The sequence below is a fragment of the Lissotriton vulgaris genome, chromosome 1_1 (assembly GCF_964263255.1).
Source record: "Lissotriton vulgaris chromosome 1_1, aLisVul1.2, whole genome shotgun sequence".
NCBI classification, from domain to species: Eukaryota; Metazoa; Chordata; class Amphibia; order Caudata; family Salamandridae; genus Lissotriton; species Lissotriton vulgaris.
Window position 1 is genome coordinate 830728088 of NC_141685.1, and position 14855 is coordinate 830742942.

General features: G+C 44.5%; 1 protein-coding gene across 2 annotated transcripts in view; it reads right to left on the reverse strand.

Moving 5' to 3' along the window:
• SLC44A3 (solute carrier family 44 member 3) overlaps positions 1-14855 on the reverse strand; it is a 530813-nt gene that overhangs the window by 108066 nt on the left and 407892 nt on the right. For both annotated transcript variants that reach the window (XM_086957367.1, XM_086957377.1), the window contains one exon: positions 5164-5350. In XM_086957367.1, coding sequence (XP_086813493.1) covers positions 5164-5350 — 187 coding nt within the window. The remainder of the gene's footprint in view (positions 1-5163; positions 5351-14855) is intronic.

Consider the following 14855-nt stretch of genomic DNA (forward strand, 5'->3'; position numbering starts at 1 on the left):
CCCGGTGACCTTAGAAAAACGCCAACAGGCTAGTGCAGATGATGCAGTTGCGCAGGAGATCAAAGTCTTGCTGGAGGAATACCATGGGGCGGCTGATGCTGAAATAAAAAACCTTGGTAAATATGCCACAGCACGGGCGTACGGAGATAGTGAGGGCAGGGGGTGGTTTTATCCCAGCTACTCAAGCAGCGGCGGGACAAAACTTTGACGGCAGACAGAGATTAGATCAGCGGAGGGTGACACTCTAACTGAAGAGGTGGGCAGGTTTCGTCAATACTACTCTGAGCTATATGCTACCCGTAGTGGGGGTACGGGGGAAGACATTTTGGATTACCTCACACATATAAAGCTGCCATGGGTCACGAACACGCATCGTGAGTTTCTGATGAGACCCATTGAGAGAGAGGAAATCCTCTTGGCTCTTTCGAACATGAAAGCGGGTAGTGCGCCCGGAGTTGATGGCCTCAAGGTTGCCTTTTATAGGGCCGTTCCTGGATTCACTTGTGCCGCAGTTGACTACGCTTTTTGATGATATGAGTGTATCGGGAACTATGCCGCCCACGATGAGTGAGCCAATTATTTTTGCTATCGTAAAACCGGGTAAGCCCCCGGAAGAATGCGCTTCTTACCGCCCGCGCTCTCTACTCAATGTAGATACGAAAATATTTGCAAAGATCCTAGCTAACCGGTTGGTCCCTTCAATCCCGATCCTGCTTGCACCTGAACAAGCTGGGTTTGTGCCTGGCAGAAACCTAACCTATAACTTACACACAGTGTTTGGTGCTCTAAAACACACCCGACCAGAGACACAGGCGGTAGCAGTATTTCTTGAAATGGAGAAGGCCTCCGACTCCGTTGAATGGCCCTTTACGAGACAGGTTTTACCTAGGATGGGCCTGGGGCCGGCCTTCCTTTAATTATTAGGAGTTCTGTATAACGCTCCCACAGCCAGAATTAAAATAGGTAATCTAGTGACAGACTCTATACCCATTTCCAGAGGTAATCAACAGGGTTGCCCTCTGTCACCAATCTTATACGCGCTCATTGCTGAACCTCTAGCCTGCCAGCTCAGAGAAAATAATAGACACAAGGGCATACGGTTCCCGGGCTACGAACTAATAGTATCCACCTATGTGGATGATACACTACTGTATGTTAGAGACCCTGAATGCAACTGCTCTATGGTTCTGCGTGAAGTGGTGCATTTTGCTGCAGTCAGGTTTACGAGTAAACTGGCCGAAGTCTATCATATTCCCACTTACACCGGCCACGACACCTTTCGAACCAGACTACCCGTTGCAGTGGTCAACGAAAGCGGTGAAATATTTGGGTAGAAGGGTGCATACTGATCTGATTCAGAGGTTGTGTTTAATAAAAACTACGGAGTTGCTATCAGCACGTAGATGGTTGGATTAAACTACCCCTGTCTTTGCTGGCCAGAGTTTACATTATGAAAATGGTGGTATTGCCTCGTTTTGTTTCTTTTCTCAAATATCCCCATAGTTCTTCTTTGCTCATTCTTTCGCCGGCTTAGAACATTGATGGTATGGTTAGCCTGGGCAGGCCAACAGGCGCGGGTCAAATGGCAGGTTCTTACACTGCCGTACCATATGGGGGGGCGCCAGACTAGAATTTATATTACAGAGCAGCACAGAGCGAGCATGCTTACTACTGGGTGCACGGTCCTCCGGACATTCCACACCTTTGTATAGAAACTGTAGTTGCTGCCCCACTATCACTACCAGCTTTGATGTTTAGGGCCGCTGTCCGAAGGACAGGGATCTTAGATTCAATAAATACAACAACACACGCTTGGCACTACCTATTACAGTTACATGTGGGGGCCATTCTTTACGCTCCATCAGCATTGCTAGAATGGTGTAGTTGGCTGCCCCATGTAGGGATAAGGGGGTTACGCGTGCACTTAATTTGTTGGGAGTACAGACCGTAGGAGATCTATTTAATGATGGCATCGCAAAGAACTGGGGTGATCTAGAGACGGGGTGAGTACACCTACTATTCTTACACAATTCCAGTTCCACAGAACACGACACGCCATGCTGAACATTTTAGGAGATGACTTGCTAGAACCTTCTGAGTTGCCAGCCTTGACCTAAGTCATAACGGCGAAGTCGCCTTCCAGAATAGTGTCCAAAATCTACAAGCTATCTAGGTCATATAGGGAAAACCACTACACTAAAGCCCGATTAGATTGTCAGCGACACTTGAAACGGGACATAGGTTACCCTATGTGGCTTACTGCTGTTCTAGCACGAAGCTCATCTCATAAAATGAAAGACATGGATTGTTTCACTTTAAGTAACTCAATAGAGTCTACTACACTCCAAAAAGATTGCATAGATACAGATTACGAGAAGATCCGGCCTGTGAGAGATGCAATGCGCAGACAGCTGATTTCCTTCTTCTGGCCTGGTTTTGCCTGGGGATATCCAACTTTTGAGATTTGGTTTTTAGGGAACTGGGGCAAGTGGCTGAATTGACACTCACTCGGACCCTGCTCTTGCTCTTCTGGGTTACTCTAAACAGACATCTAAGGGAGTGCGCCGGTTAGTGGGTATGGGATTATTACAAGCCAAATGAAGGGTGTCAATCTGTTGGTCACGGGGACCGACACCCACGTTGGCCCAGTGGTCACGCGATATGCGGAAAACTTTAGTGACCTTCTCCCCCCACGGAGCAGACCTAAAAACGTTTGGGAACTATACAAAACTTACCTCGCAACCAAGGGGGTGGAACAGTTGCTCCTGAAAGTGACTCACAGGAGCTGATTGGAACTACTCCTGTCATATAGATACTTAGCGTTAGCCCTGGGCCGACATACTAAGCAGGGTACATGTTGACTGTGCTTTACAAGCTTACATCGCATTGGGACTGTAGTGGGGGGTGATTTTTCGTAGGGGGTGGGGTGATGCAGATTGTTATTATGATGTCTCTGGTATTAATCTATTTGCCGACTTCTTGGTAATCTGCTGTAACATTGCCATGTGTCACTACTATTGCCACTTTGAAGTATTGAGTATAATATCTGTTTTGAATAAAAACGTAACAAATCTTTAAAAAAAAAAAAAAGATGACGGGTACTGTGATTTATGTTCTGACGTGCAGCTGAAGAACCATCCCTATGTAGCTGTAAATTTGGAATCAGTTTGTGCCAGGTGGATTTGGGATCGCAACCTTTAACTTTTTAGTCAGAGGGAAAGCGCTAAATGGTTGGGTATTGTGTTAGGTATTGAGAAGTAAGCAATTCGCCATGGCTTGTGTTTCTGTTTTGTGTACGTTTAAGCAGTTTCCTTGTAGGGAGGCTGGAGAGAATGCTCGGGTAAATGCTTTCTGATCAAAGTCCATGCATTTTGCCTTGTTATAGGTTTCTGGATCGGTCATGTGGGCAAACAATTTACTTGCATATATGCCCCTGTGCATTATGTATTATGCGGTGCTTAGTTACACTTTGGTACATTATGTTCATTTTAGATGCAGAGAAGTTATAATGGGGTCTTTCTAGAATTACATGTATGTTTGGATGTTTTATTTTTCAGTGCACCTTTGTAGAATAACTTGTTTGTGAAGTATGCCTTTGTTCAGGGTGGGCAGGACTCTTCCCTGAGATACCTGTGCTATGTTTGATGTGATTGAGGAAGTATTTTCCCATCCTATTCAAATAGGTATGTGTGACTGTCCCAGAGGTTCCTGAGGACATGGGGATTCCTCCTAATATTCTTCAGGATATTTGATTCCACATATTAGTATCTATCTGTGTGAGGATTTGTGATCTCTCCTATCTTTTATAGAAATATGTGACCTCCATTTACAATTGCCACGGGTGTGTGATCCAGTGTGATTTCTCTTGCTCTCATCTTGCTGCAGGTTTCTGAACTCAAGTTGACGCCCCACTTTAAACTGGCAAGGGATAGTTCCATCATGCTGATGTGGGTGCTTTGATCAAGAAGAGAAGAGTGTTGAGTGGGTGAAGGTGTGTCTGTTCATTAGTGATTGTTGCTGTCTTCTGTGTTGCGGCATGGTGCAAGGTCTTAATTTCAATTAGCGTAGATGCTCCTAAGTTTGGTTGTTGTATAAGAGGGAGGTGTATCGTCTTGACTTCAAGAAGGGGTATGCATTTTATCATACTGTGTTTAACACAATGTGCCTGAGCAAGTGAATGATGATGGTTCTGTCTGCTCTACTGGTGACAACTATCGGTGGCTGAATCAGGGATAGTGTGGAAGCCAAGGTTGGTGGAGCATGCCTGTGATGTGTCTGCCTTTACATGGGATTTGTAACTACAAGAATATATTACTCCCTTTTTTACATTGGGCTCTCGATTTTGTTATTATAGAACACACCAGTGATATTCATCACCTTAGTATACAGCACAGCATTTTCTTGATTAAGATGTCCATCTTTCCAGTTTTCATTTCCAATACCTTGGATACTTCAAAATAGCAGTTCACTCTCAATCTAATGGGACTACGATTAGGCATGAAACAGAAGACATACTCAATGACCCTCATATAGATAGTCTTTTTAAGTGACTAAAATAAAGAAGCCTGGACATGAAAGAGATTGAGCCTCCATCTTAGAAAGTGGAATACAAATAGCCATTTGTTTAAACAAACAGTGTTAATCAATGTTGTGTCAGTGTAATTAAAGCAGGATCCCTTTGAGTGAAATTGTTTTTCAGATCCAGTTTTAGAATATTTCAAAGACATGTATAGGTTTATAACATGTAACTTTAAATAACACGAAATTCCACAAGTGACACACATTGAGTCCGTAAGTTGATGTACAGTCAGTTAATGGAAGGTGGATATGGTTGATCACTAACATGATTCGAATCGAACACCAGCCAGAGCAAGAGTAATAGGAAACCATTTCAAAAGTCACAGGTGACTAAATGGTTTAGAGAGTGGTGTTGTTATCCTGATTTCGGCAGGCTGTCAATAGGATCCGTAATTGAGTTGCAAGATAAACGCAGACAATGGCATTGTCCGACAAACAGGAAGAGGCTTGCATTTGGACCAACAGTGCATCACCTGTGAGTTTAAACTCCTAATAGCAATAACACCTAAACTGTAAATGTAGACATGCATTACCATAAGCACATATTTTTTTATCTTTAAAAGAACTGCAAACAATGGCACGTACCTGCAGTTCCTAGACTGAGAAGCACAGCCACCCAGAAGACCCAAAAGAAAATAAGAATGATGAAGGTCCACAGTGGCTGGAGTAACAGGAAAGGCACTCGGCTTATAAAGTCACTCGCTGTCCGTAATATTTGAATTGTTATCTGTATCTGCTTCCTTAGCACAAGTATCAGGCTGAGAAGGATAACCTAATCAAAGAAAGCCAAAGCCAGACTTTAATACAAAAATGTAGGTTACATTCATAATCAGTATTGGTAGGACTATGATTTTGTGGACACCGCACAAGAAACTACTCACCTGAAACACTAATGCCTCAGCAGGCATATCGCTTAACACGTTTAAAAAAAAAACCCTGAATATCACTCTCCAGCAATGTAAGATCAGTGAATACCACAGAAACCTTTCAGTAAAGCCACGTCATAATGTGCAGCCATTTTGTATGAAGCTCTACTTCATTATGCTTCAGAGCCCAGCCTTAGAATTTCTTAGACATCTCATTTCTATATATCAAGAACTGGCGTGACAAATTTTGACCAGCAGGATACATATATATATACAAACAAACAACATTGGTTAAGTGGGATTCTTTTCTTATATAAATAATATAGCTGTCTCTCTCTTGGTATACGAAATAAATTGCTCCATTTATTCTCAAACTGCAAATCAGTGCTGTGATTGGCCTGAGTGCCGTGGTTCGGGCTCAGCCAGGGAATGGGGGCCTCGGCATGTTCTCCTGCAGGCTGTGCACATCAATGTTTGGACGGTCCAAGAGGCCGGCCAAACATTCCGGCCGGCCACCAATCCTCTTCCCCCTGCTCTGAGAACAGAGCAGAATTGCCCAGCCCAGTAGGAGAAAATAAAATGATAATGTTTATTTTTCCTTTTTTTCACTGCGAAAATCAGTGGGGCGACGTTCCTCCGTCTTAGTGGATGAGGTACCACTGCAATGAAAATACAGTGTTTACTTGAAGGTACGTTGTGTTTCTGTTTAAAAGGTTTAAATACAAGAAGCTCAAGAAAAAAAATCAAGCACGAGTAAAAAAACCTTGCGAAATAGGGAAAATGATTAACTTACTATACCACAGAACAAAATCTGCCACATAATGGTTTGAAAATAATGAAAATTGAAATATTAGAAACACTGGTGCTAGTTGACATAGTGTCGGTTGCAATTATATTTTCTATTTCTGAAGAGACAGGATTTCACAGACATGCTAATTACTAATCACAACCGCCAATGGACTCCGATTTAAAGTTAGCAGGGGTGGGGGACATTCATCATGGGCTGCATCAAAAACACAATTTCTCCACGAAGTTATGACATTTCAGATGAACCACATGAAATATAATGAGAGGAAAGCAATTATGAATATTCTAGACTGGATCACCTGCCAAAATCTGCACTGATAGCTCCCAAAAAACTAGCATTTGCAACGCTATAGGTCTCGAAATAGCGAGATTTCGAGCAATTGGCATTGTAAATGGCAATGCCTTTTATTTGTGTTTAAAAACCTGCAATTATAAAAGGCATAATCATTTACAATACCAAAAGGTCAAAGTTTCTAAAATGCGAGACCTATTGGATTGCAAATGCTTGTTGTTCACAAGCGCCCCATGGTATGCTTTCACATTAATAGAGGATGCGCCCCTTTCTGTAGACGAGCCGTATTTTGAGAAAGGTGCTTGGCTGCTATTAAAGTGATACCGCGGCTTGGGGCGCTTTTACCCAAAAAGCATTTGTTTGTCAAGTTGACAAACAAATGCTTTTTTGGGTAAAAGCGCCACGTGAAAGCATGCATGGCGCGCTGAATGTTGCAGGAAAGCATTTAGTGCCTGCAGTAGGAGAAACCATTACAGAAAATAGTGTTTACTGGGTAAATAAGACATACTGTGTAACAACAGAAGTAAAAGAGCCGGTCCTCATGGTAGGCTACAAATGAAGACAAGGCGGTACTAAGGAGGGACTAACAAGCCTATTACCTTATCAAAAGCCAGCATTTACGAAGGACAATGACACAAGCCAATAACAAATATGGGCGGAGAGTGGGCGGGGTTTCAAGTCCATACTCCAATACAGCATGACTTGCAGAGCAGCGCATGTGCTGCGCAGGCTCGACCTAACAATAAAATACAGGTTAATAGGGTAGAAACCGATACGAGTATGGCAGAAGAATCATTAGTCAGTGTTGGCAAATTTGGTTAAACCAAAATGGACCCATAATTCGAGCAGAGAGACAATTCAGTTTGTGGTGTGCAAAATGTAACTAATCTAAGAAAATGATCACTATATCTGCAAGTTCAATTTAACAAAATAGGACACTGGACTCCAGGTGTGCACCATGAATCATCATACTACTTTACTAGAAGAGATCTGTAGAAGGCCCAGCTTTCGGAGTAAGTCACACAAGATCTCTGGGGACAGAGATCAAGAACCCAGCCGTAGTCTATGGGGGACAGAGATCAAGAACCCAGCCGTAGTCTATGACTCTACTCCCAAAGCACACAATGGTGTTGGAATAGTGTCAATAGTTCCAAGAAAGAAAAAAGGAAAAAAAGGAAAAATATTCCTTTTTTTAGGTGCCCCTCACTCACCAGGGTTGCGCCACGGTGACATGCTTCATCACAGGGGCCATCCCAGCCCTCTACGGACTGGGGCGTGCTGCGACTTGCGGAATTACGTAGGAGCACTTACAAAAGACTATGTGTGGTGCAAGGAATGTGATGTGAAGGAGTGGAGTATATGTGATTAGTTAAAATTACCTGCCTAGTGAGTTGCAAATACTTTATTCTGGCTCCTAGGTGGTAAAGCTAAAAATGGGGTAGAAATGGTAGGATACCTAAATTGTAATGGGTTTAGGTGTACCTAACAACTCCTGTCTGCCAACATGTTTCGTGCGTCCCCCTAGCACTTCCTCAGGGTTACACAGGGACCAGCCTGTGTTCGCCACTCCTTATCCAAAGCCTAATAAGCTATTAAATATGAAATAATAATAATAATTAATTCAATGCTGCAAATAAATGAGGCATGCATCTGGTACCTACGCAACCAAACTTAATCACGTGGTCATGAAAAGAGGCTTAACTGTGCCCCATGGAATCGGTAGGGTTACAATATCCTGGTAGATTTGCTGCCGGGATACCACAATCGGTCTCACCTAGGCAAACCACATTCAGACCTGTAGTGGTTTACACCTCTAGTGTCCTAGTTTCAAGTGGCTAAGTTCTAGTCCAGTCGGAAGTCTCCAAAACCTATAACTTTCTGATTTTTACACACCATTGACTTGTATGGTAAACGCGGTTGCCTATAGGCTCTGCACCCGTCTCCTGATGGCCTCTCCCGACCTAACCTTCGTTAGTCCAGTGTAGGCCCAGCGATTCCCAAGGCCCTAGGCCTATTCATTGCTCGTGACGTGGTATTTATACCACTTTCTTAATATATGGTTTGAGTGGCCACCCGGCCTATCCATAATTGTGCAGCTTATTGTATGTTATACTGTGTTCTTTGTTTAACGCTGGTGCTCCTGTGCTCATAAAGAGTTAAGGGGATTATTCTAGAAATAAATACATATATTTTGTAATATATAACTTATGTGGTGTCCTTTCATTTGGTATTTTAAAGAATTGCATATGGTAAAACAGCTGGCTTCACATGCCCTCTTGAGTTTAGCCTAAGACTGCTTTTGTCCATGCTACCCCTAGGATAGCTGGTCTATTAGGTTGACTTACAACCAATAACCATAAGGGTCGTTTGGACTGGTGGAAGGTGCTCACTAGAATAGTGAACACCATATACCAGGCCAACTTCTCACACACCACGTCTTCCGTTAGTCCAAATCTGGGCTTTAGATGGCGATTATTTTGTATTTTACCTTCCCCGTGTGTTGTATGTCCCCACATGCAATGAATGAGCAGTTGACTAGGAATCCGATCTTGGCTGTAGAAGTCTGACCTGACAAGATGTTGAGCAGCTTCGAATCTCGGCGTCGGCTCATCCTGTGATTCTGGGCAGATCACTTATTCTACCTGTGCCTTCAAACAATGAACGTGTACAAGTGGGATGTAACTGGTGGTCATCAAGTAAAGCGCTCCAGTGCCTTTGGGTCGTGTTTGCGCTATATAAAACTGCAAAAAATAAAAAAGGGGCGCGTATGTCCGCTTTTTGTCCCAATGCATAGTAGGGTGGTCGTGCTTTTGGGGAAATCCTATCACGTTGGTTGAATCAAAACTAAAACAAGCCGCATCCAGACACACCGACCTACCAGAGAAACTGCTATGTGCCAGACGTGCAGAGAAAGACTTTGTTCCCTGCACTGCGCACGCGTGTCAGCCATTTTAAGCCTCATGCAGTTTCACTTTCTCAATGTGCCCGCACAGTTTTCTGTACATTTTACTTATGTACGTGACGTCTATCCCTACGCATGTGTAACAACTGAAAGTTGAATGCTTTTATCCGGGCAATGACCGGTTTGCCCTAAATTTCACCCAGATACAGCTGGAGCAGTTGGGTGAGACCGGCAGGTGAGTGATTCTGTGTACGAGTACCAGGCAGATGTGAAGATCGGCCGAGCACGGTAATTGTGGCTGGTTGGTTGGTGTGGGGGTCCTTTTCTGATGAACACACTGTTGTGACCTATGTAGCTGTCCTCAATCCCTGGCACGTGTTCTTCCCTTCCTATGCGACTCCCCCTTGTAGACTTTGGAACGAGGTAGTGAGTATTACGCGGGGATGAAATAAATTGAGTATTGGAACAATCTTTTGTAACCACCCTAACGCGTTCTGGGGAAGCTGGACGGTGGGAAAGGGCCAGGGGTCAATGTGGGTAGTGAAGATGTCGAAGGAACGAGTTGGTGTTTGAGCCCATTAGATGGGGTGCGTTAACATTGGTGACGTGGTTGAGACTGTGTGTGAGGCCATTTGAATGGTTATTGAGCAGTAGTGTCTGCACCGCGATAATGGTGTGAATATGTGAAAGGAAACCAAATGCAGCGTCCCGGGAAAGGTGCAAGCATGTCCGTGTGGCTTTGTGCTGTGTAGGCGAGCGCGCATTGGCAGAGAACAGACGGTGTGAGCGTGCACATGGGCTGTCTGGGGCAAGTGCACATCTCCTGTTCCCCTTCAGAGCTTAAGTGGGTAACAATAGATCTTGCTTAGGTGAGCACTGCATGGTGCTGCGTCGCTAGGCGAGACCTAAAAAACCAAAGGAAAACTACAGCAATGTTGAAACTGAGCCATCACAGCAACGCAAATGTCAGGAGAAATGTCTGATATGAAAGTAGTAGTTCTAAATAAATTATATTCCGCGTACTCATCGAATTGGAACAGACATGTAAGCCTAGAGACATTCTTTTTGTCAACAAGAACTGCACGTAAACAAAAATAAAAAGAGTGCTTCCACTCGCACAGCCAGCCACAACAATAGACACATTAATGTAAATATTCACCAAAACTGTAATTAGAAACTTCGCTAACAATCACAAGTTACATGCTAGACAGCCAAAGGTAACGTCAGGCGAGTGCAGCCACACTGCTGCAGAAATATTGGCTTGCGTAAAACAAAGACAAAAGCTGCTTGGGTTTTATTATCGTTGGAGTCGCATAGTTCTAGTAAATCACTATAACTATCGCTAAGAGAAGCACAAGAAGCTTTTAACTCGTTATTAAATATATAGAATAAAAAGATTCTGGAAAAGATACATTACAAATATGTTGAAATAATTCAGAAGAGGCTAGAGGTCTTACTTTACCATTAAACTGCATGCTGTGTGGCATGAATCATTTCTGCTGATAAGGAGACGAGAGGCCTGGGGAAGCGGTAGGGGACAGCAACGATCTAAAAAATGTAAATGTCTTGTGTGGGGTGAAATCATGCAGTCAGCTGAGCGCATACACTGAGACATGCCGAACACAACGCAATAATGTAAATGCTGTGTGTGGGGTTAAAACATCCAGCCAGCTGAGTGCATATACTGCGACATTCCTAGCGCAAAGCAAAAATGTAAATGCAGCGTGTGGGTGAAAATAAAAATGCTGTCAGCGGAGTGCATTTAGAACGAACACAACAATTAGAAAAGACGAACGAAGACAAAAGAAACAAGCAGCCCTTGTGTTGGCTTTGAGAACAAGCGGTCTTCAAAAAGGAGACGGCAGAGCAAGTGGGCGAGGAGAGAGGCGGAACGAGTGGGTGAGGAGAGAGAGGGAGATGAGGTAGGGAGCAGGAGGTAAGAGTGCTTACCTCGAACGAAAGTGAAAGCACAAGGATGTCGAGCCGGGAGAGCAGTCTGCCCTTTTTCTAAGCACATACTCATGCTTGTGGCGCACCGCTGCACACTCCCACAAGCTGTATGCTGCCACAAGCACGAGTATGTGCATGGAAAAAGAGCTGCACGATGGCTAAAGGTCTCCTATGCAGTGCATGTGCACTGTGTAGGCGAGACCTAAAAACAAAAGTACTTAGAACAAGTGTGACGATGTTTCTGACCTGGTGCATGCTGCAGTTGAAAGTCTATGTTCTCAGTATCTGTCACAGGCAGATTACATCGAAAAATGGACCCCCCGGTGATCTATTTGTTTTATTGCCCTCAACTAGTTCCATGTGTCTCCGGGGCCTCTGTTGCAAGAAACGAGATGAAGCACAGTTTGCCTCGGGCTTCGTTCTAGAACGCTGTATTAAAAAAAGAAACCACGCAGTTTAAAATACGTGTACCAGCAAACTAATCAGAAGCAAGGCACTCCTCCTCCTACAGCCCATTCCCTCTCGTGATGACCAACCCCGACCCCTCAGCCTGCCCCGCCCCACCCCATTGAAATGAATGGAGTTCTGTTAACTCCTCCCAGGGCCGCTGTCTGTACGCCCCAAGTGCAACCTTAGAGATGGTACTGGAGTTCACCACGCCTTCTAACATGATGTCACTGCTGTAGCTGGTGCCTGCAGGTCGAGCAATGCCTCGCCCTTTTGGCACATGCGGCAGCAAGACCGGTCCAAGACTTTACTTCCTTCTCCCCTAGGAGAAAGACAAAGATTCGGCTCACTTTATTACCGAGCAGCAAGTGGTCATTTGTCTGTAGCAGCTTGGTGTTTTTTCTCGTTGTGCCTCTCCCCTCAGGATAGCTGAGCAACGCCCCCTGCGCCCATTAGCAGAGCACCAGCCGCCCGTGTACAGATGAAGATCAATCCAAAGTCACCTCAAAGGCCTGGCCCAAATTGCTAGGTCAGGCTGGTGCGCTCATTTGTGACTAATGTCTCCTAGAAATCCAAAGTACATTTCACTGGCAAGGCCTATTGAAGCCACAGTGCCCGCTGTTCCGGCATTTCGCACAGGGAACACGTCTACTATTTCAGGAACCAACAGCCTTGGAGATTCTCACAGAAAGCTGCAGATGGTGGGATCAATGAACAAGCATTTACAATGCAATGGTTTCGCCTTTGGAAAAGTTAGAGCTATTGGCATTGCTCACACACAGAGCCCCACACACAAATACACACACACACACACACGCAGTCGGACACACACACACAGAGCCAGACACACACACACAGAGCCAGACACACACACACAGAGCCAGACACACACACACACAGAGCCAGACACACACACACACAGCCAGACACACACACACACAGCCAGACACACACACACACAGCCAGACACACACACACAGCCAGACACACACACACACAGCCAGACACACACACACACAGCCAGACACACACACACAGAGCCAGACACACACACACAGAGCCAGACACACACACACAGCCAGACGCCCACACAGAGCCAGACGCCCACACAGAGCCAGACGCCCACACAGAGCCAGACGCCCACACAGAGCCAGACGCCCACACAGAGCCAGACGCCCACACAGAGCCAGACGCCCACACAGAGCCAGACGCCCACACAGAGCCAGACTCCCACACACAGAGCCCCAGAGCATAATTCCAAGAGCCGCACGCAGTGAATTCCGGCACCACCCACGCCCCCTATCACCTATTACAATCTAGTGATGACATCACTAGTCAGCTGTGATAAGAACATGATGTGTCAGAAATGCTTGAAGCATTTACTGCTGTTCTGCCAAGTCTACATAATCCTGTTCTCTTAAATGTCAAAACTGCTGACTCCATTCCATTCAAAAAGCTGTATTCTATTTTTTACAATCATAAAAGCATATGCAACCAGCAATACATCAGGAATACAGTTTAAAACAGATGGCTGGCATGAATTCGTATAAAACCCAATAAAAAAGAGAAGATTACAGATCAATAACACCAAAGGTTAAAAAGTTAAAACATTGGATTTATCGACATTATGTATGTAAAATATAAAAATAATTAAATCAAATCAAGGACAAAGTGCAATTTGGCACGCCCTCAAGATCCAAGCCCAGTCTAGGACTCTCCCAGTGGCTCCTATTTGTTACTTAGCTTCTTCCATGGTGGATCCCCATACTCAGCCCCCAAGGATCTGGAAACCTCAATAGAAGCACCTACCTCTCACATTATGACCCACCAGTCACCGCTTCCCCTCTGGTACAAATAATGGCGGGTCAACCAGAAAACCAGTTGCCTCTCTTCTAGATTTAATGTAAATGTTATATGAACCAATACATATACTGTGTGTGCCTATATATATCCCCCCATATCAACACAAAAATGCCTCTCGAAACCAAAGCTTCACTAAAATACAACTTTCATTCCTAACCCCCTGACAAAGTTAGGAAGACCAAGCCTTGATTAGTGTAGCTCTCCTAAAAAAAGCAGATCTGTCTCGAATCAGAGAGTGTATTAATGTTTTCAAGCAACACTGGCCAGCTGCACATTAAGGGTCACCTATATCCCTGTTAACACTTAGAGCTGAGTGCGACTGGTTGATGCTCTGCAGCAGGACTCCAGCACTAAAGCTCTGCTTGGGATGGATTACAGATCAGCACGCAGGAAATGTCAAACTGGAACATAAATACTATGAATTAAAACCAGTGCTCTGCTAAAAACGTAAAAATAGGGGTTCATTACATATTAACTCACAGACAGTTTTGGCAGGCAGGCCCCTGCTGGCATCTGCCATTTTGCAAAGATTCCATTTCTATGGCAACACAAAATGAAGAGCTAATTATGAGTTTATTTAGTATCTAGAACACTAAAAGAGAACACAGACAACAAAGCAGCACAGTTTACTAACAGTAAAAAGTCTCATTTTGGTAGCTTCCACTGCAGAATTTATTTATAGTATAGACAATTTTTAAAGAACCTCATGAGACACAAACACTTTGTAGCACACTTTGAATTTTCTACACACTGCCTGCCACCTTTCCCTTCGTAACTGCACGTCGGAGTGCTATAGTCTAAACTGTTTTATGGCAATGTTATCCAACATCGATTTACAAAGGTTGCAGTATCTCCACATTTCCATGGTAACCACTGAGTATGCAACATTTCCCATTTAGATTCACTGTATGCAAATGTACCTCGTGTATATCCTGAAGCATGGAACTGACCCCCTGGACGTAAACCACAGCACCTAATCGGGTGCAGTCCGCAGCTTTCTTCCATGAATTACTTGGGATCAACAAAGCGTGCAAGGAGCCCCTGGCCCCCCATCCACTGGCAGACCCCTCCCTTCCCCGCCCGGACCGACCCTTGCCCACCCTGAAGAGTGACCCACGTGAGGTTGGGGGGACTCACCTTGCACCAGCCG